We start from the raw sequence: 27654 nt of genomic DNA, 5'->3' as shown, positions 1-27654 counted from the left end.
TGGAAAGATGGAAGGTGGGAAAAAAGAAAATGAATTGGGAATGTAATTATTATTTTATTGATTTTGTTGAGTAATTAAATGAATCATTTAAAGACCCCACAATTTCAATCCAATGATAATCTACTCATCGTTATTGAATATTGACAAAAGCAAGAAATAGCATCCGAATAGGCTCCCGATAAATTTCAGTATTTAGTAAATAGAGAGAGAAGGACAGAGGTGCGGAATGAATCGAAATGAATGGCTCGAACAGCTTTGGAAGCTTATTTATTTCAACCCTCTCCCTTTGATAACCTTTTTTTTTTTTTTTTTATTCTTGCTTTGCTTGCTGGACACGTGATTCAGGCGATTTTGCGGCCTTGAAAAAGCTGCGATTTAACAACTGATGATTGCCCTTCCTCTCGTTACTCCTCTATCGGCTCCTTCTATAAAGCCTCCTTGTATCGTCTTACTTGGTTCTCATCCCAACTGAACTGGAGACACCAACATACTCTTACTTCATTCCTCTCTTCTGCATTTCTTCTGTTTTTCGTCAAGTGTGTTGTTCTACTGTGTGAGATAAAAACAGAGATGGGGCAAGAGGTTGTAATTGTTGTGAGAGAGTTCGATGCAGAGAAGGACTGTTTAGGTGTGGAGGAGGTGGAAAGACGTTGCGAGGTCGGACCCAGCGGCAAGCTTTCTCTCTTCACTGACTTGTTGGGAGACCCCATTTGCAGGGTCCGCCATTCTCCCGCTTTTCTCATGTTGGTGCGTTTCGGTTTCCTTCTAATCGTCTTCCTTGCTCCCACTCTTCCTGCACTGTACCGAGTTGCTCGTCTTCTTCTATTCTCCTTTCCTTGTTCATCGGTTTTCATATGAATTTTCGATTACTATTATCTTATTCTTTTTGAAACTTATTACGTGGGTTGTTAAAACGTTTGAATGGATTTACTACCTAAACAGGTAGCCGAGATGGATGAGGAAAAAGAGATCGTTGGGGTTATCAGAGGTTGCATCAAGACCGTTACGTGCGGCAAAAAGCTCTCCAGAAATGGAAAAAACGGCGGCAACGATAATACTCCACTTAAGCCCCTCCCCGTCTACACCAAAGTGGCCTACATCTTAGGCCTTCGCGTCTCTCCTTCTCACAGGTGCCATTTCTTTTTATTTACCATTCTTTCTCATTATTATTTTATTCTTCTCTCTCTCTCTCTCTCTCTTTCCCTTGGCTTTACATAAATATTCGATAATAGACAGTAGACTCTCTCACTCGCTAAAGCGAAAGCCCACTTTTCCTTCCCGTTACTGAATCAGCCTCATAGATTATCAGGACTAAGAACGTTTACAAACTACTAAACTAAACGCCATGTTTTCAAGCGACAAGAAATTCTCATTAATTTTGTTTTCTTCTCAGGCGCATGGGTATTGGTTTGAAGCTGGTTTCTCGGATGGAGGACTGGTTTAGAGAAAACGGTGCTGAGTACGCTTACATGGCAACGGAAAAAGACAACGAAGCGTCAGTTAAGCTCTTCACTGATCGATGCGGCTACAATAAGTTTCGTACTCCTTCCATCTTGGTCCACCCCGTCTTTGCCCACCCACTCAGAATCCCCAAGCGGGTCCAAGTCTTCAGGCTCCACCCTTCCGACGCAGAGACACTCTACCGCCGCCGGTTCTCAACCACCGAGTTCTTCCCCCGCGACATCGACGCTATCCTCAACAATAAACTCAACCTCGGCACCTTCGTCGCCGTTCCTTCCGGTTCTTACAACCCGGAGTCGTGGCCCGGGATTGAGCGGTTCCTCTCGGAGCCGCCGGAATCGTGGGCGATTCTAAGCGTTTGGAACAGTAAAGACGTGTTTACGTTAGAAGTACGTGGGGCATCGCGAGTGAAGCGCGGACTGGCCAAGACGACTCGGATTGTGGACAAGGCATTCCCATGGCTCCGTATACCTTCGGTGCCTGAGGTGTTTCGTCCCTTCGGGGTTCATTTCTTGTACGGGCTGGGTGGAGATGGGCCCGACTCGGTTAAGCTGATTAAGGCTTTGTGTGGATTTGCACATAACTTGGCCAAGGATCGTGGGTGCAGTGTGGTGGTGACCGAGGTGTCGAGCCGCGAACCACTCAAGTCGGGGATCCCCCACTGGAAATGGCTTGGGTGCGCCGAGGATCTTTGGTGTATGAAGCGGCTTGGAGAGGATTATAGTGATGGGTCCGTTGGGGACTGGACCAAATCATCACCCGGTCTGTCCATTTTTGTTGATCCGAGAGAAATCTAGTGCCAAAACTCCCCCATCCCCTCCCCTCTCCCCTCTCCCCTCTCCCCTCTCCCCACTAATATAATATATATATATATATATAATAGGAAAGAAGAAAAACGCGAGTTGTACATAGGTTTTCTTTTTTTTTGTTTGTTTTACTTGAAGAGGTGTTGCCAGGTGGGGAAGAGAGAAAAAAGAGCAGATCTAGATATGTGTTCAGGTAATGGAAATATCCCCTCCCTTTGCTTTTGTGTAAATGGAAGCGACTTTTTGAGTTAGTTCTGGGCCATCTTTTCTCTTATTCCTTTGTTTTTTCGGTTGGTTGCTTGTGGCTGTGGGGATCACATCTTTTAGCCTCCCTTTCTCTTTCTAATTTATTTTCGTCGGTAACTCAAATGTAACGCTTGGACCTTGTCTTGTGCGAAAATGTACATGAAATGGGAATATCTCTCTCCGTCAAAATTGGTCTAGACGGCGACCGTTTTGGCCTCATTTTTTTTGTTGTTGCTTCTGAAAATTCCGCTTGTTTGATTTTACCAATCTTCTTGTTTCTACTTTGCATCTCTTTTGTTGGTTTTTGAAGTGTTGATGTGGTTGTTTGTAATGGAATTGTTTGGATTTTTGCGGTTGTGGGTTTGAATTATAGATGACGATGATATGCGTGCGTGGAGGTAAGGGAAGGGATTGTCTTTTATTTTCGGTTGATGGCCCCTGACTGAGTGACTGGTGTGTGTTGTGGTCTTGGTTTCGTTTGGACATTGGACAAAAAACAAGCAAGTTCGCATCCCAACAAGTGCAATCCGGTTTGCTTTTTAGGTTGGCTAGCTTCTTCCCGAATCTCTAATCTCTAATCTAGTCCTTCCGAATCCGAAATGATCGCTGGCGCTACATGAAATTTCGTTTGTCGAGAAACTCAGAAAAGGATTGCTGGGCCTACCAGAAAAATTGTATTTGTACTAGTCATCTGAAAGGCATTTAGTATTTCCGTTCAATCTCCCTAGGAATGTCATGCATGAATGATCCGGTTTGCCCAGTACAGTCCAGGCAGGCAATTAAAGCAACTCGGTCCAGAACACAAGTAAAACATACATAATAAATACATGTTTCTCTGACTCAGCAGGGACTGGGGACTGGGGACTGGGCTTCATTTGATGATCATTTCCAGTAAACTTCTAAGGTGGCGGGGGCTCGGCTAGCAGCACTCGGCAGGCTTATGGTGAAGTGCCCCATAAGCTCATACTGGCCCACCATCACCTCTACACTCTACAGTAATAATGGGCCGATTTCTACTTTACATGAAATTCCAGTAGGCAAGGTCTCCAGACTTGTCAGGGCCAAGTGGGTCACACAACAGTTCACTCCCTCGACTCGAGTCAAGTTGGTCATGACTTCCCCAAGTCTCCTTGAGGCACAAAGGGTGGTGTTCAGAATCAGAAGAGACGATGCGTTTGTCTCTTGGTGGATTTTCCTGATTCCTTAGAGATCAGGATTCATGGGTTGGCACTACACATCACACACATCATGGGGTTCACGAATCACGAGGGGATCCAAATCCAATATATATATATTTTATATCCGGTCGGGGATGGACTGGGGTGAGTCATCGGGATAAGAAAAGTATATAATGCGAGGAAAAAATAGAAAGACGCCCGAAAGAGGAGGTACTAGAGAATGCCTCGTGGCACCAAATCAGGGCCTACTCCCTGATGCTGTGGTACTAATTGATACTGTTTGTATAGACCTGGAAAAGGGGGAAGAACAGTGATAATGGTACAAGATCCACAACTGCATCGAGTACGGTGACTCGGGCTAAACATCGATGGGATGGACTACTCGTCACATTCACATTCACATTACATTACATTTGGTCATTATTGGTGGTGCAAAATCACTCTTTCTTCATCCCATCACGCCTTGGCGTTGCTTCTTCATATTGGATGGAATTGGAAGGCCGTAGGCATATCATAACTCATATTCAAATCTTCATAATTGCGTTAGAAAGTACAAGCACCCCCTGAAACCTCCGCTACCATTTGCAAAATGAAAACCAACCAACCCGCAACAGTGTCACCGAGTTTTCCATGTTTTTTGTTTTTCTTTCTAAATATAATATTATAATTTTTTTTTTTTTGTTTGCTAACGAATATTCAACATATTGAGTATTTTAGTTGACTAATAGAGCTAAAGGTGGAACCCCAACCGTAAATTCTTAATTCTAAACACTAACTAAAAGAAGATGGACGGAGATTCCTTTTTTTTTTGTTGTCTTTAGCAAAATTTTCTTTTTTTTAGTATTAATGTTGAGGAAATTATTACCTTATATTCACATTACTTTCCCTTTGGTCGGAGTCTCGAACTTTTTTTTTCTTTTTTCTGTCAAAATTAGTAAACAAGTGGGTGAAGTCTGAACCTTGAAAATCCAGTTCCCCGAAGTCATATTAGGTATACATATTTACTCATCTTCAAAATGTTCGATTTTGAAGAGAAAAAGGTAAGTTGAGATTGATGGGGATGGTGTAGGTATTAGGAAGGTGGGGAATAAATTACCACCATTAAAGAGAGAGTGAGAAAGAGAGAGAGAGAGAGAGAGAGTTGGTTGGCTCTTTCGTACAAATTAGAGTCACCCTCTATTTATAAAGAAATAAATAATTTTCTTTCTTTTAAAGGAAAACTCTGTAATTTTGTATAGATGGGTCGGTGGGTGCGGGTGTGGGTGTGGGGGCGGGGGCGAGGGCGAGGAGGTGCAAGAGAAGTGGGGTGGGGTCTTAGTGTAGGGTTTTGTTGGGTAGTGGTTGATGCGAGTTGATAATGTTCCCAGCATTTTCTTGTAGTTTATCGTTTCATATACGACATCTGTCTTGTTATCTTTTTATGGCAAATTTTAATAAAAGTGAAAAAAGTGACTAATGGTCGGCTCTATGTTCCCTCCTACATCTCTCTCTCTCCTAAACATTTACTGCTCTCAGTAATGATATAACGACCTTGGGTGTCCATAGGTCAGCAAGGGTCAAGTTTTCAAACATATTTTCATCATTTATCATGGAAATAATTCAAGCTTATTTTCATGTTTATATTAGGAAATTGACTTAGTGTAGTTCTCATATATATATTTGAATACCAATAGGATGATTGTAAATTCTGTTTTTTTTTTTTTTTTGTTTCCGCCTTACATTTGACCTTATTTATTTCTAAAAAGTAAAATAGGAAGTAAAACGGTGTGATCCTACATTAAATGCAAGAGACTAGAGGTAAGGAAAAAGATTATTTGTTTAGTAGTGAGACAGGAAGCAAAATGATGTGATCCAAGCTTTATATGAGGAAGAAGGTGGGCGCTGCTAATAATATTAGACAACAAAAAATAAAAAACCAAAGACAGCCTAAGCGGGTCTATTGGCTAAACAAATAGAAAACACAACATGAACACAGAGGCTTCAATAATGGCTGTAAGTTATTATTGTGGTTGTTGTTAAACTGGTTTCATCGATACATGGGCCGATGTAAACTTGAGGTAACCTATGTTATTGGACTCTTAAGTCGAACTGGGCTGGCATATGAACTTTCATTTAAAAAGCACTTGGCAGACAGAAAATTGAACTCCAGCTACCTTGATTGGAGCCCAGTTGTACAAACCAGAAATGGACCCACCACAGACATGTGGGGTCCCTCAATTTCTTTAAAGAGCACGGGTTCATTGGATAAAGGATAAAAAAATTGAATAAGCAAATATACATAAATAAAAGCAAGAGAAAGAGATTAAGCAAGCAAAGGAGTTAGACAATTCACACTGGGCGAATGAGCTTCGACATGTGTTATTAGCTGTTGTTGCATGTCTGAGATGTGTTAAAAGCTTGTCTGTAAGTTGAATGGAAAGATCCTTGTGTTGTCCTTTGTACTTTACTTCTTCTTTCTTTAAAATAAAATAGAAAAGAAAAGAAAAAAAAAATGAAAAGATTGAAAGAAAGTGACTTATAATGTATGGAGAAAAAAGCAATTCGTGTTTGGTATGATCTTAAAAGAAAAGTCAATTAAGAAAGAAAGACAAGCCCACATATCATGGCTTTAGTTGTAATAATTATAAAAAAGAAAAGAAATTGAAGGTAAGAGACTGTATTAAACCCAACATATTAATAATTTTTTAGGGTGTCAATTCAAAAGATGGAACAAATATAGAGCTTCTGCTCTTAGCACTCATCAACACAACAGACCAACATCCGCGGCCCCAGATTTGTTATCTTGTATTTACATGTTAAACGAGATCCTTTGAATGGAGGATTCAAATGAAAATAAGTTCAAAGTTGGCAGTAAATAGACAATGTGACAACTATACGAAACATGAATGTAAATGTGCACTGAGAAAAGACCAAACACGTTCAATTACACTCTGGGCTTGGCCTTTTATAACATTTGAAATGCATAAATTAATGGTGGTGGGCGGCATAGATTAGAATTTAGAAGGTGGAGCCTTTTTCGTAGGAGTGGCAACGGGACTGCAGTCCGGCCCAGCCCACTTGTGCTTAAAGTTTTAAATATTTTATTTTCTTTTTTTTATACATGTATAGTCACAGTGTGGTCCCTGGTCCTGTGGAATATTTACTCTAGGTTTTCATAAATTGATCTGATGTTGAGTTTCCATCCAATTACATTTTCTTTAGCCAATACATAGTAAAAGGCTCCAACAAAATTTTCATTACAAATGATAAAGTTCTTATTCACCTATTAATATACGAGATTTTTTTTTTTTTTCTTAAATTGGGTTCATACTCACCAACAAGTAATAAAAAATGATTTCATCATCTAAACTTTGTTCCAACTAATAGGGTATAGGGTCAGCTGCAAAAAAATCTTATTTCACCATTCTGTTCTGTTAAGTGCCACATCGCATAAATCATTCTTAGTCCTGTCACCCCAAGCCCCTAACCAGCCCCCTTCAACAACTTATAGTAAATCACTTTTCTTAACAAACGCTGTAGACCTTTTTCTATGCACGTGATTAAATCATCCCATTTTATTATTTATTAGAACTATTCTTAAGTTTTCTCGCCTGACTTTGTATTGAATCGATTACAAGAAATGATTTAAGAATCCATAATTTATACATGGTACTAAACAAAATAGAATGATGAAAAAGGACTCATGTAGACAACTCCATATTATAAATATGGGACAATGCTTAAATGATGATCATCATCATCATAATGGGTTCTTATTCACCAATTATTTTATTATGAAATCTAGTATCAATGCTTGCTTCTTTCTCTGTACCTAAACAAACCCAAAGCATCTTCTACATCGAGATGCTTAATAAAGCTCATTTTTGAAGGAGTACAAATACAAATATGTAGAGTGCAAAACCTTACATTTTGTATTATTTTATATGTATTTATACTGAATACTCCTTCCAAACTGAGCCTAAATGAATTCATATACAAGGCACGGAGATGAAAGAACCGTGCATGATATTATTTTTTTGTTTATCCATAACTTGCTAATCCAGGTCCATATAAGGTTGATTGCTCGAGTCTGGGCCCGAATTTAATTTCAAGTTTTTTTTGGAAGCCACAACAGGGCATATTCATTGCATCATATCAACATCCAATACAGGCCTGAGAAATTCAGGAGGGTAGGACCAAGTGATAGTGCTAGAGATGGAACAAGCAAATTTTGAGACAATATGAGCAACTTGATTGCCTGTGCGTGGAGTAAAGGAGATGATAAAATGATCAAAAGAACCTCTCAGTCGGTCACCACTGAATGGAGTCGCTAAGGAACGTCAAGACTAACGCCCAACAAGAGTTTGATTACCTTCTGTGCATTTCCTTCAAGATGAATGTGAGAAGCACCTAAATCACGGGCCATAAGTAACCCAGATCTGAAGGTGCGGGCTTCTGTAAATTCAGGGTCCATGCTCTCCGTTGGGATGGGCTCTAGCAATAAAAAGCCGTCAACGTGATCTCTTATCACATTACCAAGTCCAGAAGCTCTAGCAAACGTCTTGCGGCAGTGATTTGGGGGTGCCCAAATCAGTGTTCATGTTTTTATATCTATACGTATCGGGCAGTATTGGTGGGTTTTTTTTTTTTAGCTTTTTTCGAATCTGGTTCAGAGAGGCTGTGTAAGGTCCGTCCACCCCCTGAATCAGTCGAAACCCCAATACACCCTCTATAGGAACGTATTGGGAAGCTCCTGATACAGCCCAATACGTATAAATACTTTGGACCTTGCACAGAGTGCTATTGAAAAAGAACAGGATGAAAAGTGGTTTATTACACCTAGTTCCTTGATGCCCCATCAACGATCTGCCTTGTCAAATTCTTTTGAGATTGCTGGATTTGGGTCAGCGCTCCATCTCCGGTCTCCGCAGATAATTGATTATTCTGATAAATGAATTAGCCTTTGTGGGCGAACATATAAAAACTTTTATAAATTAAACAATAATATCAGCCCTTTTGTGACAATTCAAAAAAACAAAAAAAAATCATGCTTGGCATCCTCTCACTCTCAATTATTTCCGTTTTTATATCTCAAGGATGGAACAGCGACTAAGCTTTCATTCAGGCAAGTAAGCCCGCAGGCGTTTTGGACCGAGAAAAGAGAATGGCCACTTAAATCTATGTGAAACATTCCATCAGATGAATTTAATATCATAAAAGCAAATTCGAAGTTCATGACGCCTATTTTCTTCCGAAGAGTATATTCAGAATTAAAGGAACGACTCACTGGGACGGATCACACTTGGCGGACACCAATTCTGAACCTGACTGAACCAACCCAATTTTGGGCTTATATTAGGTTGGGCATCCTAGAAATCAGGTTGGCAAAAATTAAATTTAACCCAGCAAAATCTTTAGATGGATTGGATTAGGGCTACTTCAGCGTTACCTCGGCTATTTTTTTCTACTCCAAATTGTCATAGAAAATCTTTATGAATTAGTAATCATTACCAGATAAACTAGATGCTTAAAAAAGCAAGTGTGGCTGTGTGGCATTTTCATTTTCCTTATGGTACAGCAAAATTGGGTCATTTATCACAACCCATAATCAGAGAAAAGGGAAGAAAAACTTCCACATTCCTTGAAGTGAACAAAAGAACTTGCAGAAATCATTGCAAAACTCTTTCAGCCACATTCTTCTTTTGCTCAAAACCCCCGATGAGCACCCCCCCCCCCCCTTCTTGCATCTTATGTCAACTGGAAGATGTCAATAGTTAACTCCCTAACATCAAGAATAGGAGCCACCCACTCCACCCCACACCCCAGCTAGGAGACTGAATGCCTCCTGTTTCTGGAAGGTGTGGATTTGGTATCTTCCATGTTGTTGGTAGAATTAGGGCTATCAGATGTATCAGAGCTGCTATTCTCACTCTGTCCCCCTTTGCTTGACAAAAGCTTGGTAAATATCTTCTTGGACATGAGTAACCCTTTAACCTTACTAGCTGCAGCTTTATCAATTGTACTCTTATCATCATTTCCATTTCTCGCACTTCCTCTACCCCCCAGCCTTAAGGAAGCAAGCTCTCCCTTAAGGGCCTTGAGCTCCTCAGCTGTTGGGACAGCATCCCAATCCTCCTCCGTGTTGGTTGTTGCAGATCTTGAGCTCCCATGGGACCCATCATTCTCCTGTGGAAGTGACGTCCTGACACTCCCAGAGAGTTCAGACGTGCTGCCACCAGCAGATGTGGCAGCCCTGACCTGCTCAAAGAAGAGGACCTGCACAACTACCCTCAGGGGGAGTCTCTCATTTTGCACAGCATGCATGCAAGCATCCACTGATAGTTTCTTGCAGTCCATCAACCTGCATATCTTCTTCCTGTCACTTTTGCTTATCGTTGGGTGCTCCTGTGCCAATAAACCAGTTTAAAAGGCGAATTAGCATACCACAGGCGGTAATATAGATACAATAGATGCATCTTGAACTTTTTGGGATGATACCTATTAAAAAAAAATGTGACTCATGATTTTGATGGTCGAGTGACTATTTACCTCCCTACCACTGCAACAGATGTGTGGCAAACATGAGGGATTTCCCCAGCTGCATCAGATCTTAAACATCCTATTTATTTGTTTCCTTTTGCAGTAAAAACAAGTGCGAGAAATATTAAGGAGGCTGGAAGAAACAGATGGTTTTTTCTGGTCAAGACCCAGGCATCTTAGCATGTACATGTACAATTTTACATCCAAAAGAGGCCAGTGTAAGCCAAAAACTTATAAAATAAAAAAAGAGGCAGTCTAAGCAGACAAAAGGTAGGACAACAACAAAAGAACATAGATTTATCCCTGTTAGAAGGGTCAATGAAGTCTTCCAGCAATAAACCAAACATGTGACAACAGTACTTGTACTGGCATGTAATGTAGCAAGTGTTTTTTGTTTGAGTCTACCACCTTTAAGAAAATTGTTCAAGCCTATTGCCAAACACATATCCTTTTCGATAGACAGAGATCTTTAGTGAAGATCAAGAACAATTACTAATGCAAATTCTAAAATTTCAGAACGTTTACCTTGAGATACATATCAATGGCACGGTAAAGTCCATCATGGGATGGCCTTGAGAAGCCTGATACCATTTCAGCAAGATCCATGAACTTTGACAGAGGAAGATTGGGATCACGTGAAATTTCTGCAAGATAGCCATCAACAAGCTTTGCTACTGCCAGCTTAGAAGTTTCAGACACAGACCCTACACTTCTAATATCCTGAAGTCCTTCAGCTAATGGAAGTTCAGTGCAAGCACTCCGCTCCTGCATGACAAACTCCGCCACTATGTTTTGTATTATACCAACATCATAAACAGTTGTTTCTCCTGATGGTGCCCAAATCAAAAGATCAGGCACCAAGGCCTCCTCTAGCTGTTGGCCTATTCTCCTCACCAGCTCTCTCCTCCCCATTTCCCCAGAATCCAGAGAGATCAGTGCTCTTAGGAGCTTGAGCATGAAACTACAGGAGACGCTTCCTTTCTCAGTGGGCAACAGCCAGACAATGGTCTCCACCAAAGATCGGTTCTTTATGAGGTCACCCCCTTGGATCACACCTTTGCTGAAACCTGGTAACCTTCTCAGTGCATATGCTTTGAGAGCTTCCCCAATTATATCACTAGACATTTTTCCTTTTGTTTTGATAGTCACTATAACACGCTTGTAGAAATCGATTTCAAGCTCACAAAGGTCCTCAACCCACCAGTCTTTTGGCACTGTTTGAAGTTTCCTAATACCATTCCAGTGAGGATCGGTCCCATTTTCTGATGGGAGCTTCTTACGGTTATAGGTGTAGGACCACTCAACTTTGGAAGTGTCAATTAAAGCCTTAGAAGCTATGGAATCAATGCAGTGGCTGACCACCTTCAGTTCCTCACACCAGGGTAGAAGAGATTTTGTGGTCTGAAGAGCTATGATTGAATCCTTCCAGCTGCGGAAGATGCTGGAGGTTAGAAAGACATCTATCTTATAGATTAAGTTCCCTTTCTCTATAGTTTCATACATCTCCAGGTATTCTGCCGCACAACGACCCGCAACCACATTGTAAGCATTAAGAGTGACGGTCATACCATAACAGAATTTGGCACATACTTCAAAAGCAACAGGTCCACCAGGAATGTCAGGAATGTGGATTTCGTCAGTGTTGTCCTCATTTGTGGTTGATACCAACTTCTGCAAGCGGGCACTCTTGGACAATAGTGGAAACTACAGGGAAATTTTTTCATTGTGTTAGATATATCAGACATAGATCAAGTTAAATGGGCCAATAAGAAATACTGACATGATGCAGTGAACAAGCCAGATCAAAATGTTCTAACTGAAACCCAAATTTCAAGAGTGCTAGTATGAGAGCATTACAGTAATATGGTTGGCTTCATTCTCACAGCCCCAGCAATATTGGCAGTATGATAAACATTGCTAGAACCTAGGGCGGGCTTGGGAAGAGCAATTGTTAAAATTTGAATGGGTCCAACCAGATGGCCCAGTATTGATACTACAAGTTCTTCAAGCTGGGTACTTTACTTGCACCCCTACAGCTTTGATACTACAAAGTATAAACACCACATGATGCACATTTTTGTATGTGCAAATGAATAAAATTTAAAAACCAAAAAAGAAAAAGAACAAAATGTCAAAATAGAAGTTTCATACAAATTGGCATTCATGGTTAGAGAGCGGCCCTCCCACTTGGGCAGTGAAGTACTGATAATGAGCACACCCCCTTCTATAAATTGGGCATACCCCTTTTCATAAACCGGGCACACACCATAGAGAATACGGCATATAATCATGATTATAATGATAAATATGTATGCACGTGGAGTGCTTTACTTTGTATTTTAATTAACAATTAGCGGTATGCCCCTCTTATCAAGAATGGGATGCTCCCAAATCACACTGCCCGTCCTTTCACTTGTTTGGAGTTAGCCAAAGAAACAAAAATATTTCCAGACTGGAAATTTTTGCTGTTCTTTCTGGAAACTGGGAATCTCAAGGCACATTAGAAAGTTCATGGCATCTTAGTTCTTGGATCCATTGCTGCTGTAATTGGAGAGTTGCCATGGTGCCTCAACTTTGTGGATATGCATGTCTCTATGTCTAGATTATAGAATTGTACCTTATGTAGATAAAACTTCACATCACCCACATTAACAATGATGTCAGTTGCCAACTCAGTTGCAACATACCTGCAAATAGAAACGTCCTAATCATGCCTCGGTAAAATAGATAAAAACTGGCAAATCTATTCATCGTTTAATGGTTCTAATTTCCAAATATGTCTGAAAGAAACTTCTAGCATATGTAGATCTAGATATAGATATAGATATAGATATATCTAGATCTAGATAGATATAGATCTAGCATATGTAGAATGTCTAATAACTAAACAGAACAATTGGTGAATGCCTGGACTCAAGCATTCTTGAGGGAACTTCCTAAAAACAAAGCAAAAAATTCAACTTGGTGTTTGCATGAAAAGTTGAACTGAAATATTACAAGGGTAAAAGAGGAGACATCGCAGGACATTCTGGAGCTATGCTTCAAATGAAGAGCAATTTAGTAAGATAGCAAGAATCCCAAGCATACAATTTCCAGTCTACCTAGCACCTTCCAAATGGAAAGGAGTGCAAGGCAGATAAACCATGATAGTTGCATGATATATTTCAGGCAAAAATGAAATATTAAAGAATGATTTCTACATGAAGGAATTTTACATTTCCTAAGAGTTTCAAGCATTTGAGTTGAAGTATCATAATCCATATTGGTATGTTATGCCTGTGCCATTTGATGGACAAGGGGGAAAACATTCAACATTTGAACCAATAGACAGTGAAAAATGGCTACCATGTAAAAGATCAGTTTGTAAGGTTGATCAGAGTGAAAGGAAAGAAGCTAGAAACGGAAAAAGACATTGATCAGAGACAATTGGTGAAAGTAGAAGAGATGAAAAAGAAGAACACAAACAAGGGGCTTTGAGGTTGAAGATAGCCAAGCAACTAGGAATGAGGCAAATTGAGGTTGAAGGGGATTCCAAGGTGATCATCTCTTGGGCTAATAACAATAGAACTACTCCGTGGACCTTCAAACAAGTGATAAGGGAAGTGGAAGAGGTTGCAAGGGAGATAGAAGCAGAATTCAAATGGGTTAGAAAGGAGTGCAAATGGGCTAGTTGATTATCTTGCTAAACAAGGGGCTTTGAGGCAACAACTGTTTTGGGCTGCATTGTAGAAGGGACAGAATTATGTATTCGTGTGGGACTTCTTGTTCCATACACATCATTGAAAAACTTCTTAAATCTAATTTCAAATAAAAGTTTCCTTTGATGATCAAAAAAAAAAAAAAAGTACACGAACTTGCAAGTTGCAACAAGGAAAAGTGGGAAACTTAGATGGGTAATGTGTAAAAAGTAGAATTTCTTGGTCAAGAATGAGGAGATTAAGGAACAGAATCCTGTTCATCACAACTTAAAATCTCTAGGCTAACTATAAAAAAGAAAAATGTTAGATATAACATAGGCAGAAAGAAAAACTAGGAAGCAAATTATTGTAACTAGATCAATAGTATAAGTAGAACAACCAACCAATCAACTTGGAATTTTGAGTGTCCACACTCCCACAATTGCAAAAGTCCAACAATAAGAAAGGCTGTGTTGACATCAAACTAGTCATGTATCAAATAGAAAATGGTGAAATACTCCGTTAAATCATGGCTTAACAAGTTGGCAAAACTCCCAGATTTTATCTAATTATAAGCATAAGATATCAAGTTTAACAAGAGGGAGACTTATTTACAGGTTTCTCCATATGAAAGGGAAATTTACTGCCTTTTCTAAATGGATAAAGAATAACTCTTGAATCTGTAATGTAATAGTGTTTTTTTTTTTTCAAATATTCAAAATGTCACCATCAACATCAAAGATCAATTCCTCTTCTGCAGTTTTGTCCCATTTTACCTCTAACGATTTTTCATTGATACTTCACCTCTTAAGTCTACTCCCTTTCTCTTTTCTTGATAACCAACAAAGATATAAAAGAAAATATTAAAAAAAAAGAGTGAAAGATAAGAACACAGAACGCACCCCTAAAATCAAAGGCAGATGAATAAGAGAAATCCTAAAACAAGCTTTTAAACAACTTCAGCCTCTTGAATCTATTATTCAAAAAAACTGGTAATAAATTATAATGGCAATCTACCATAGACTATAAATAATACCATCAAAGCTGATAAAAGAAGAGGACGTGGTGTGAGAAGCATATGAAGAAAAACCATATATTAGACTATTATCCTAAAGAATGAAAAGTTGGGAGCATTTATGCATAAGACATGAAGGAGACCACTCTATCTGCCAAGATCCCGATCCCATGCTTCATTAACTTAGCAGTTTTACACAAAGCAAAACACTTGGCTAAAGAAGAAAACAAGAAAAGCATTTTCTAGACTCCATAAGTTACTTTACCAAAGAGGTTGGATTTTTCACAATTGAAGCTGTAGTCTTACAAGGGTTCAACATTAAGCATGCAAATCTTTCACTTTACTCAAGATGTCAACATATTTATAAGAATCACCAAGGACCATGACTTTTTACCTATGCCAGATTTAACCTTCCCCTAGAAGTTGAATGGCATCAAGTCCATTTCCCAGGAAAGAGAAAAAAAAAAAAAAAAAAAAGATAGGAAAAAACGATTCAGCGATGTTGCTCAATACTAAGACAAGAAAAGTTAGAAGCAACATACATGCAGATCCAAGACAAATCAAAAGTTTGAAAGGGGAAAACACAGTAACAACATATTTCAGAACTGTACAACATAATTAGATAATCATGCATGAAAGCCAATAAACTACGATATATACTTGGACCCTGCACATCCATCAGCATTAGCAATAGGGGCAGTGACAACCCCTTCTAAAACTCCCTGGAAAAAACATCCCACACCAAAACTAAAAGTCAAGATAACTCAACAGCACAGAAAGAATCACAACTATCATCAAGAGGCATATGCTTTTTTTATATAAAATATAGAGGCATAAGGCATATATGATTAAAGGAATTAACTTTAATACTCATAATTCTTAAATGACCAGTATTAAGTGTCAAATGGTGGCAAATAGGAATCCATATTTGAGTGATTGGTTGGAAGGTGAATAAAGATACAAGATTGTGAGAAGGAAACTATAATAGGCAGAAAAACAGAGGATGCAATACCAACAGTATCACTCTCTGGTATAATGTGCCAATTTATCTAAAAGAAAATCAAAATAAGTACAAAAAAATTATGATTAATAAAAGCAACATCAACTTTAAATTCATTAAAAAAACCAATAATTTCCTAGCCAAGATAACTTTTCTTTTCCTTATCAAAAAGGTAAGCTGGTCATAATATCACAAATATCACCAAGTAAAACAAGGAACCCTTGGTGACACTTCTTACTACCAAGGAAACTACAAGGAAAATGATCCAATGGTACTTGCCCTCATGTAAGACCATCTCCTGAAACCATATGACTGGGTCCCAGGCTAATTGGTGGGATCTACCATGCATTCCAATCTAATGGTTTCAAAGGACAGCCTCCTGTAGTGGCATGGAATTACAACCCACATTAATATAATAAAAAGAACGCAATGGAAATACTTATCATCAACAATAGGCAACACTAGAAACTTTTCCAAGGCAACTAACTTTCTTAAGGTTTTTTTTTTTACTAAATACTTGTTATCAACAATAAGTAACATAAACTTTCGTAAGTTTAGCATAAAGCGTAGACATCTCTAGAATAACAAGACCAATATCAGAACAAGATAAATTCCCCTTTTTTTCAAAGCAGCATAGCCAACGAAGAGAAGGCCACTTCCTAAAAGTTTGCCAATGGCCCCACCGAGGAAAAAAGAATAGAAGTCTTTTTATGAATGACACAAAGTAAAGTTTCTGCTATCCAAGGCTTAGTGAACACTTGGAGATTTTACACCAACACAAAACAATCAAAAAGCGGAGGTACCTAATTTGCCCCCCAAACCCTAATTAAAGAACATAACCAAATTGAAGAGCCAAAAATATACATTGTGTAACAAGGGTCATCTGGAACTTACCAGGGCATAAACCCAAGGAAAACCCCAGACGTTAAAAAAGCCAATAGTAGAGATTCCAAAACATCCACAAAGAGTCAAAGAAGAAGAAACAAATACACTAAAGGAAATTGGAAAAAGAAGATGTCATAAAAAGGATCCAAAAGATCTCACCTAACGTTGTTCCCTTCAGTTTGAAAAGAATCTGGCTTTGATCCAAGTTTCATAAACTTCATCTTGGCAATAAGAAAACTTGATGCAGGTTATACTATGAGATACCAAAGCAATCCCTTTCACGGTTCTTAAGTAACTAAACCACCTACACCGTCGCCCATCCGAAGAAGGAAAAGAAAAAAATACGCAAGACCAGAAATGAAAAAGAAAAAAAAAAAAAGGCAGGTATGAAGACTGGACTTGTGAGCTTTGACCGACTCTTGGCTTCAGGGGGAGGAAGCATAGGGGAAGGAAGGATATATTCTTATTGTTGGGATGGAATCTTATCTCATGAACCGATGAAGGAATAATATGATAGAGAGGAAGAGTAAATGAAGTCTGTACTTTTTTAAGACGCGTTTCTCTTCAATAGCAAGAGACCCAAAGAAGAGATTGTTTCCTTTGTCGACGGCAGAGCCCACGGACCCCGGGCGCCAACGGTCAGCTCAGGAGACACTGCCAACAGACTCTCAACACTAAATAATTCTCAAACCAGAGACTCCCACAAGCACAAAACTGACACCACCGTCCCTCCCTCATTTGTTTATATACCTTATGATTCTCCTTTCTTTCATTTTTTTTCCAACAACCACTTAAAGCATCAACAAGAAAAGATCCACAACCAACGAAACCTCTTTTTTTTATCTGAAATCAAGCTCCAGGCCCTAGAACCCAATCCACATTCGTTTTAATTTTCTTTCACGACTGTTCCTTCGTTGAGAACGAACCTACAACGTAAGACAGCAACTCGGCATCAGTTGAAGAAACGAGAGAAACGGTAGACAAATAAGCACTCTCTTCTTTCACAACATATTGGGAATAAAATGAGAATAAAAAAAAAAAGGATCCAAAGAGGGGAAAATGCCAAGTTACATATATTAAATAGAGAAACAATAGTACCAACTAAATCTTTTTTAAACTTAAGTAATTGAACATGGGGCGGAAATTTTGCGACAACCCCCATGGACATTAACTCTCAGAGTCAGAGATGATGAAACAGGAGGCAACCACCCAAATAGCAAATGAAGAAGAACGATATACTTGGGTCAAATAAAACACTAAAATAGCATTAGACAAAACCAACTTGCGATCAGCTCAGAAAAATAGCATATAGAAGTATAGAACTATTTCCTTGTCGTCCGAATTGCTACGTCTAGCCAGATCTAGAACAAAACCCAGATGAAACGAAGGAAATGACCATTACTAGTTCTGGAAAACAGGTAGGGAGTCGGGACTAAAAAACAAATAATTATAATAAAAGATGACAATAAACCCAAAAAAAAGAGAAAGAAAATTAGAGAGAGAGAGAGAGTTCACCTTCAAAGTAGAGCAACGAGGGCCGGGTAGTTTGGCAAGGCTCTGTCCAGAGCATCATATCTGGCAGAGCAAAACCATCAACCAGTCGGTCAACACTAAAAAACACTCGTTCAAAATGACGAACAGTTTCTCATTTTTGCCTTCCAATCCAACAACACAAACTAAACAAAAAGCCAACCTGAGAATGTTCAGTCTCGTTAGAATCAGCACCGCCTTCACCGTCCCATCTCTCTCTTTCTCTCTCTCTCTTAAACACATTTTCCCTTTTTCCCAAAAATAATAAAAAAGAAAAACATCGACATTCGATCTCCCAGAATAAAATAAATAAAATCTCTATTTTCTGTATCTTCTTCAATAACAATAGCTAAATTTTGTACCCTTAGTGATTTAGCTTCTGGTGATTCTGTATGGCGTACTACCCCGTCTTGTGTAGAACTTTTTATTTCTATAAAAAAACAACAATAACTAATTAAAAATATAAATTTGCTCCTCTTTTTTATTTCCCCTCAAGCCTCAGCTACCCAGAAAAAGTCGAAGAGCTTGATTCAGTTGATAACAGTTAAGAAGAGTATTTTGAGGAGACCATTACCTCTCCCACCTCTGCACCTCCCTCTCTCTCTCTCTCTTCACCGTAATGCACGCCAAGTCTGACACTCTCAGCTTTGCTGCTCCCCTTAACGCAGACTCATCGAAAAAATTACCCCCTCAGTCGACCCCTAATTTACGAAATTACCCCTGCGCACCCGAAAACGACCCGTCTCTATGTCTCTCGTACTTTAATAATCATGGTATCCAACTGAAAATCCCATCTTTTTTTTCTATTTTATTTCTTTAATCTAATTAATTTTATTCCACAATCCACATGCACGTCGTTATTGGTCAAATAAAACATAATAAAAAGAAAAGAAAAAGCTGCGCCGTTGATTTGTTTCTCTGATTTATTCTCTTTCATCAAATCAAACCAAAGAAAATAAATTAGAAAAATAAAAGAAAGTGATAAAATAAAAGGAGAAAATATATGAAGGATGAATCTAGAGGTATGGGCCTTGACTGTGGACGTCACATGCCACACTCACAACTCCGCAGCTTAATTCGCTCATCATCACTATTAATAAAAACTCAACTCACTAAACTCTACTAAAGCAAGTGTTTGTGAGCGTGATTTTTATTTAATTATTAATTATTCCGCCTAACATGCTTGAGATTGTTTATTGATAAAAAATTATTATCCCATGTGAAGCTAATGCATTGAGGTACGGTATACAGAATCTCAATTGATGCATTTGATCATGTTGTTTTCAGTGATACGTCACCTCACATAGGACTGACTATATGCATGTATTAATGGAACCCCAGTTCCTCAAATGGATTGGATCACATATGAACTGATCCAAATGCAACCCATGTTGGATCCATGATTCAAACATCCCCTGGGTTCTGCTGGTTTATCCTTATACTTTGCTATTATGTTTTATGTGATAGAGGGAGGAATTCAACCTTTATTGTTGTTGTTGGCGTTTCTTCACATCTTGACATCGTTTATAGAGATCACCGTGTTCAATCACTCCTTTTTTTTTTATCTAATAGTTTTATTGTTTGAGCAAGTAAATTTCTTGATTCATATTCTAATTCACACTTCACATAAACTTTTTTTTTTTTAATTTCTAATCATTCCACCATATCGATGCATTTATTGGCTTCCGAACGTATTTTAGAGCTTGGTTCAATACACATAACACAAACCCGTTTAAGATCCCCACCTCCCACCAAGAAATGGTAAATGATCTACTTCTTTTCACTAGACTAGACTTTGGACCTTAAAAAGGGCATGAAAAATCCACGGCAGTGGAAAGTACAACCTAACTTAAAAAGGTAGCCCGCGAATAATTCAATTAATTGTGATCCCCAGCCCCTTTTGTTTATTATTAAAATTAAAATAAAAAGAAATAAAGAAAGTCAAGAGTCACCTTCGTTTGCTCCCACAATGATGAATATTTCTTCAATTCTGGTGGGGTTGGGGCATGGCCTAGTGGACAAATTGTGGCCACATGCAAATTTTGCTCTCCTCCCAATATCACCAAAATCCAACATAATTCAGTATCATACCAAGTATATGCATGTATTAAATTAAAACAAACCTAGATTTTATCATAAGTCTTTAACCTTTTTAGATAGAAGACACGTATTTGTTTAATGGAGGAGGTGATGAATCCTTATTTTGTTCACGTTTTCTAGATTTCAGATGTGGCCCACCCTGTTTCCTTCAGTTTCCTTAATCTAATAGCTTGCCCACCTGGTGCTGACTGTACCCACCACCCACTGAGGAAGCTTAGAAGAAGAATCATTCTAGAGAGAAGTATATGAATCCACTATAGAAGAAGAAGATGATGATGGTTGGCTCAAACTACTCGAAGGGCTAAGTCAGTCCTCAATGCCCATGCCCATGCCCATCATATATAACCTAGATTCATAGCCAAGGAGGAGGACTTTATCATCACCAAAGGGTCTGGACTTGGGTCTAGAAAGGCATATGTCGCCTTCCAGAGAAGCTCGGGGGGGCCTATCTCTATGTCTAACACTAACAGTAGTAGTCTTTTAAGTTAGGAGCTTTAGAATCTGAATAGTACGCTACACCACACAGCCTTGTTGATTTGTGGCTTTCGTGGGGCATATTTGCCACTTGAACTAAAGAAACCAGGTCCCTACAGTGTGCGCGTTTAGGTGTGCGCCGTGTCCCATATGTTTGGCCTCTATCAGCATTAATTGACCCACCACATGTGCCTCTGCTCTCTCTCTCTCTCTCTATTTGTTTTTGTTTCCCTCATATCTATTTCTCTATCTATTGTCTCTGTGTGCTTGTTTTCTTTCTCCATGGCCATGAGATAATCACAATACTACCTCCCAAATTCATATCTTGGAAAGAGGGGAAAAAAAAAAAAGTCCCTGAAATTGAGGAGCGATACTAGAGCTCTTCTATAAATCTGCAAATAGCTCATTAATGTCTGCCATGGATCATGTTACAGGACAGAAAGAGGGAGACATGAACTCGTGGGAGACAATGGAACAATATCAGACAAAGAGTATCCAAATTGGCAATACTAAAAAGTACAGGATTCTCACATGAATTCTGTTTGCTTTTATATATATTTAACCAGTCACTATATTGTGATTAGAGATTGCAATCTTTCCATAAATTAAAGCATCCCAAAGTTCCAAACTAAAGAAAATTATGAATGGAAAGCAGGATTTTACGACTAACTTTAATTAGTAGTACATCACCGGCCAAACAAAGACAGGTTGAGTTGTCGCACATGGCCACCCTAAGTTGTTTCAATTCGATCGGTCCAGTAAATGCAGTGACGAAGCTGTGTAAGGTGGCCTAAGCAACTTAACTACAAATTGACTGACGATCAACATGATGATCCGAACAATATTGGATGCCCTCTGTCCTGTAACTGATGAGATTACTGGTTATTTTCAATTAACACACATATATGGTCGGTTAAAAGCAACGTATACAAATGCATGCGATTTATTCTTCACTCTTCAATATTAGTTTATCAACTACGGCATCGATCAGTGTCAACTTTCAACAGTTACGTCCATCTAGCAGCTGTGTGACAGTGTCAACTTGATATAAATTAGATAGAATCAGTGTACGTACGTACATATCATATGAGATGAGAGCAAAACAGAACAAACTCTTCTTATTACTACTTAATTTGTGTGGAAGATAAAAATGGTTGATTCGTGATCCAAAACTAGCCTCTCATACACGAAAATTCTCTGCCCAAGTCCACTAGAGATAGCAAATATACATTAATTAAATTGCGGATGAATTTTAACCTTTCTACTTATATACTTACCCCAATGAATGAAATCCCATCATGTTTTTTTTTTTTCTTTTTTTCTTTTTAATTTAGAGGGAAATAGCAGTATTGCCAAACCATGTCTTTTATGCATAAAATGGCATTCCTTTTCTGCGTAAAAGAAAAAAATAAATAAGACTGAACATGAGACAGAAATCATGTTTTGGCTATATATATCGTTGCATTTGCATTTTAAATGGTCCCATGTTTGCATTTTTTCTGTGATAATTTAATTTCTGTGTCCTTCGAATCATGTGCATGGTATCAGATTCTCACTAATAATTAAGCACTAATATTACATACATCCTCGATTCCAATTGTGTAGGCTATACTGTGTCTTCTCACAACATAAACGTTTCAAATATTTAATGAATGGTATCTGTAACAATGTTTTCGAAACCGGACCAGACGGTCAGACTGGAAAAACCAGTAACCAGTCACTTGGCCGGTTCTCTTTTACCCCAAAAGTCATTGATTTGGTCAGTGAACCGCTGACCCGGGAATAATTTTTTGCTGTTTTTGGATTTTTTTTTTTGTCAGAAAAGACTGTTTGTTTGGACCAGACAGTCAGACCGTTCAACCCAGGAACCAGACCCAGAATGATTCTCTGTCCGGTCTGGTTTTTAAAAACCTTGATCTGTAATACCTTTCTTTTACTACCTAGATTGCTGATTACCTAATTTCATTTATCATTTACATGTGTGTGTTTGAACACAAATTAACATATTAAGAAAAAACTTCTCTCAATATCTTTTTGTTGATCTGCAATCATTGATTTAGGTTTTCATTATGTTTTAAATCCCATGAAACTAAGGTTTCTATGAAAAATAAATGCCAAAAAAGAATACATCCAAGAAATAAATGATGAGTAACCAAAAATAATCATGATGACATGATCACATTCGAGTTCAAATCAGTCCCTCACAAGATTGCCCTCCACAATGTCCCACAGCACATATCTACCGTGTATTGGGAACATTTCCCGATGACGACATCATCATTTTTGGTATTATCATTGAAAGATGTTCTCAATACATAACCGGGATGTACTGTGGGACGTTGTGGGGGCAATCTTGTGAGAGGTTGATTTGATCTCATCATATTCATGCATAATATATTTCTGAAAGCTTCTGCAAATAATTAAGTCGAGTTGACAACATGGCATCTAGCCACACGTCAGGAACATCTCCCATACTATGTTAGCATGCTTTGAAATTTGCATCAAAAATCCACAGGCCACAGCACATTCCAATCATGTATTGAGAACAAGTTTTCATAACAAATACAGGAGATATTCCTAATACACGCCGAGATGTATATGTGAGAAGCTCTGCGGGGCTTGAGTTTTAAAAGATTGATGTTTTTTTAATAGGTTATCTAAACATCCAAGGGTAATCTTACGAACATCCAACCTATTACAACTTTGCAATGCCTTTCTAAAATCACCCTTTCCAAGCCTAAAGCAACAACTGAGAATTTAATTGGTCTTAAAATTTTCAAAGTATCTCACCATTAAAACACTCTATTCAAACCTGATAGGGTGGGATTACCAAATGATCAGAAGAATATCCATCAAATGTTGAACCTAATGAAACCACTCTATAGACCTTCCACACATGGGCTGCCCACAGATTATGAGGAGCATGCATGCATGATGGCTAATTACCACAAATTGCCATCCTCTAAGAATTGCATCCATCGAAACACCCTTGAACTCCTCCCTTGTCAGTTGAGTTGCGAATACTCAATATGTCATCATCCATCACCCCTGTGATTAAATCAATTATAGTGTTGACATCTTGTCCCTTATCTTTCAACATTCTTCCGTTTCTTTCTTCCAAATGCTCTATGTTATGGCCTCTCCTGTCGCCTTCTGCTTCTGCATAAGTTTTTTCCCCCTTTGTTAAGAGGGGTCGAGGGGGGGTGGGATTTAGGCTTAAAAATCTTTTTTTTTTATTTCACATATTGGAGAGTTTCCAAATGTAAGCTCTATAATGCCAAAATATGTGTTTGTGTAAATTACATACTGCCACCATTATTTTTTGATTTTGTGGAATTGACACTTGAGCTTCCTAAACTTTCATTAAACTTTGCCCCTGTCATTAGAACTCTGTCCACTAACTTCAAAGAAGATTCTTATGTGACTGTCATATGTATGCTTAAACATTATTAAAACCCAAAATTGCCCTTTTATCATTTTATGAGACTATTTCATAAAAATAATAAAATATAACAATAAAATTTGAAAAATGAAGGAAAAAAGTAAAAATTTGAAAAAATATAGAAAATACAACAAAATTGAAAAAGAACAAAACAAAATAAATAAGACAGAAAATAAGTGAAAATACAAGAGAAATACAAAAGAAAAACATGAAAAATACTAAAAATTGCAAAATAAAAGCAAAAAAAATGCAAGAGTTGCCGTGTTTTAAACTTTAATAGCTAGCATGCCTACTTTTGTTATTCTGATATTTTCTTCTCTAAGCTCATCAAACTTCAGTTGGTATTTTAGTAATTTGAACTTCTATCGTCAAGCCTGTTAACCAGTCAGGGGTCCAAGTGCCATTTTCCCACAGTATACGGCATCAAATCTAATTTATTCAGGCCCCCCATGTGGTTTGCATTAATAACGGTCTGGAATTGGAATCGGCATGGGCTATTCCGAATCCAACTGTTTGGTTAGGTGGAATGGAAATTTCATTCCCATTTCTGTTGGAATGGCATTCTCCCATTTGAAAGAATAGCCATATTCCTTACTTTACCTCATTTGAGTGAATGGCCATTCTCATTCTCATTCTTGTATTAATCAAATAGACTATGAAAATAAATCATTCCTATTTCCAATTCAAATTCCATTTCCACTACAAATCAAACGGACCCTCATTCCCCTTTTATTTCAAAGTAGAAGGACCAATATTTTCATGTTTAAAAAGTATTTTAAGTTATATGTTCCCTCTTTTATGTCACTTACTTTTTTGTCTATCCCTTTTAAATTGAAACAAAAATGGATTTATGCTTTCATTTTTATTTTCTGTTTTTTCCATTTATTTATGAGTAAAGGAGAAAGTTATTCAGATATAGGTTTTTCTCTCTTTCATTTATTTGCAACCAAAAAAAGAAAATCAATTGAGAAACACATTTTTTTTATTACTCTCGATTAATTAAGATGTTTGAGATTCGTGATCGTGAATATCCATTGCAACCATATCTCGCTTTCTCTCTCAATTTCTGGGACCGCCAAAGTATTGATGCTTTGGAATTTGGTTGCTTTACTTTTGAGTTTTGACCAAGGCGGCCGCTGGTTTATCAGATAACTTAGCTTGGAAGAACAACTCAACCATCGATCGTTAGGCCCAGTTAGACCTGTTCATGGGCCGGGTGGCCCGACGAGTCGGCCCGGCTCGGTCTGATTTCCGGACGGGCTTAAACAGGCTTTTTGGCCCGCAGGTTTAATCTCGGGCCAAAAAGCCCGGCCCGTATAAAATTCGAGCTGGGCTTGGGCTTTGTCAAAATAGTCCGGCCCGGCCCGACCTATAGTTAAAACTAAGTAAACTCAGCCCGACCTATAGTTAAACCTAAGTAAAAACCCTATGTGATGTCCATTTGAATAAATTTTTTGATTTGAGAAGGTTGTTGATTTACTTGTAGGCCCATTGTTCATTTAAATAGGGGAAAAAACATCTAAATTAAAATAGATAATGTTTATTTGAATAGGGAAAATTTTGATTTTCTTTTATTAGGTCGGGCTTCAGGCTTTTTATCAGGGCCGGGCTCGGGCCCAAGTTCTAGGCCCATTGGTCGAGCGGGGCTCGGGCTCGGGCCTATTATTTTTCTGTTAATGAACACTAAAAGCCCGGCCCGGCCCGGCCCATGAACAGGTCTAGGCCCAGTAATATTGATATCTGAACAAAAACCAATCAATCATGCTTGTGTTTTTGTTAAAGTAGTTGAGCATGGGACCAATGACCTGTCTTATTTATACGCAGTTATGAAATGCTTCCATGTATAACTGTGACTCACTCAGGATTCAGGAAGTAATATATCATCTTTCCTTGAAGCTCAACGATGTGGACCTCCCTCTACAAATCCAATGCTTTCTTAGGAGTTAGGTATAATAATTAAACGAACCTTTTACTCATTCGCCATAACAGGTTGACAAAGGAAAGTTTGTAGAAAAAAAATCGGCGTTCAAGTTGATAATAAAATTTATTGAGAAGTGGGACAAAGAGAGGTGTGCAAGTGCAAGTGCAAGCTTGAGCACAGAGCTGGAGACAGAAAAAATAAAAGAGAGATGACCGATATCCAATTGGAGGAAAGAAATGCAAAGAGAGGTCGACCAAAATCTAAATTGAAAGCGATTAGAACCTCGGATCGCCCAACACCAATATTGGACGAGATGTACAGACTACAGAGAGGTCCCCCTAATCTACCCTTGTTATGATTCCTCGATGCACTCTACTATTTTTCCGGTAAGATACTCTCTGCATATTTTAAAGTGCATCTGTGGTCCAAAAGGGTTAGAGCTTTCTCTACTTTTTTTGTTTAAGTGGCGTAGTACCTACCAATCGGGCAATCCTGGAATGATGGCCAAGGTTTTTGGTCGGGTCATGGCTGAGCTGGCCCTACGAGACACGTGGCCGCTCAGTTATCGCCCTGTTACGTCATTTTAACTCGGCCACGTCGGCCTAGTTTGGCCATGTTGGTATAGCTCAGCCAAACTACGTTATCACTATGGCACCCCATCTTATCTTTCCAGCCATATCAACTACACGTTATATGGATGAGCACAACTACGAATAAGGAGGAATAAGGAAGACGACTTCACTGGGGAATGAGACTTTATCCCGAATACCTTGGCGGCTAACTTCATCCCGACAACCCCAGAAGCCAAATCTGATCAGGACACAGATCTTCAGTTATAAAAAGGTACTCCATGCTCGAGGTAAGGGATTCCAACTTCTGATACCAGTACTACTACTTAATTCGGACCAACATCCTTATAGTTCGGCCCGGCCATTCACCACCTCTTACTGACTTGAGCATCGGAATACTTATCCAGGGATAATTCCTCGGGCCTCTGACTTCTCCTTTCTTAATCACAAGTCTTAAAGCACAGCCTTGTCTATCTAATTACTCTCATCAGTTCGTGCACCAACTTGGATTGAGTAACATCAGTTTTCTAATTAATACTTGTAACCCATTAGAGTGGATGTGCACTACATGAATTATGAAATGAATCTATGCGAGAGAGAGAGAGAGAGCGCGGGGACCAAAACGTACGTCTGGACTGTCACCTCTACAAACATACACATTTACAGCGGGGCGGTGGGTATAACTCACCTCTTGAGGATATGTGTCTCAGATAAGAACCTCTCTAGCGTATTTAGCAAGCAACCAACTGAGCAAGCCATCTTTTATGTAGCGCAATCTGTGTCGAGATGAATCCACCATTTCTTTTAAAGAGAAAAAGGTAGTGGGCCTGC

At 38.6% G+C, this 27654-nt stretch overlaps 2 protein-coding genes across 4 annotated transcripts; one reads left to right on the top strand and one right to left on the bottom strand.

The window, feature by feature from the left end:
- Positions 1 to 388: 388 nt before the first annotated feature.
- LOC104608125 (putative N-acetyltransferase HLS1) lies at positions 389 to 2732 on the top strand. The gene is made up of 3 exons (XM_010274023.3): positions 389 to 747; positions 943 to 1130; positions 1394 to 2732. Exons 1-3 carry the CDS (start codon positions 571 to 573, stop codon positions 2256 to 2258), a joined length of 1230 nt encoding a protein of 409 aa, XP_010272325.2. The 5' UTR covers positions 389 to 570; the 3' UTR covers positions 2259 to 2732.
- A 6412-nt stretch (positions 2733 to 9144) lies between these two features.
- Positions 9145 to 18946, bottom strand: LOC104608134 (phototropic-responsive NPH3 family protein NPY2-like). Of its 3 annotated transcripts, none has more exons than XM_088888919.1 (6): positions 18892 to 18946; positions 18303 to 18480; positions 16947 to 17713; positions 12828 to 12897; positions 10736 to 11914; positions 9145 to 10075 (listed from the first exon to the last, which is right to left on the bottom strand). In XM_088888919.1, exons 3-6 carry the CDS (start codon positions 17006 to 17008, stop codon positions 9497 to 9499), a joined length of 1890 nt encoding a protein of 629 aa, XP_088745045.1. In that variant the 5' UTR covers positions 17009 to 17713; positions 18303 to 18480; positions 18892 to 18946; the 3' UTR covers positions 9145 to 9496. The 3 variants fall into 3 exon arrangements, with proteins under 3 accessions (XP_088745045.1, XP_088745046.1, XP_010272334.1); XM_088888920.1 differs by having other exon boundaries at positions 18303 to 18362; positions 18892 to 18910; XM_010274032.3 differs by lacking the exon at positions 18892 to 18946 and adding an exon at positions 18481 to 18885 and having other exon boundaries at positions 18303 to 18362.
- Between the last annotated feature and the right edge of the window lie 8708 nt (positions 18947 to 27654).

This window comes from Nelumbo nucifera, chromosome 5 (genome assembly GCF_055504915.1).
Source record: "Nelumbo nucifera cultivar China Antique chromosome 5, China Antique-T2T, whole genome shotgun sequence".
NCBI classification, from domain to species: Eukaryota; Viridiplantae; Streptophyta; class Magnoliopsida; order Proteales; family Nelumbonaceae; genus Nelumbo; species Nelumbo nucifera.
The sequence above is the reverse complement of the archived record's forward strand: the minus strand, read 5'-3'. Positions and strand labels throughout refer to the sequence as shown.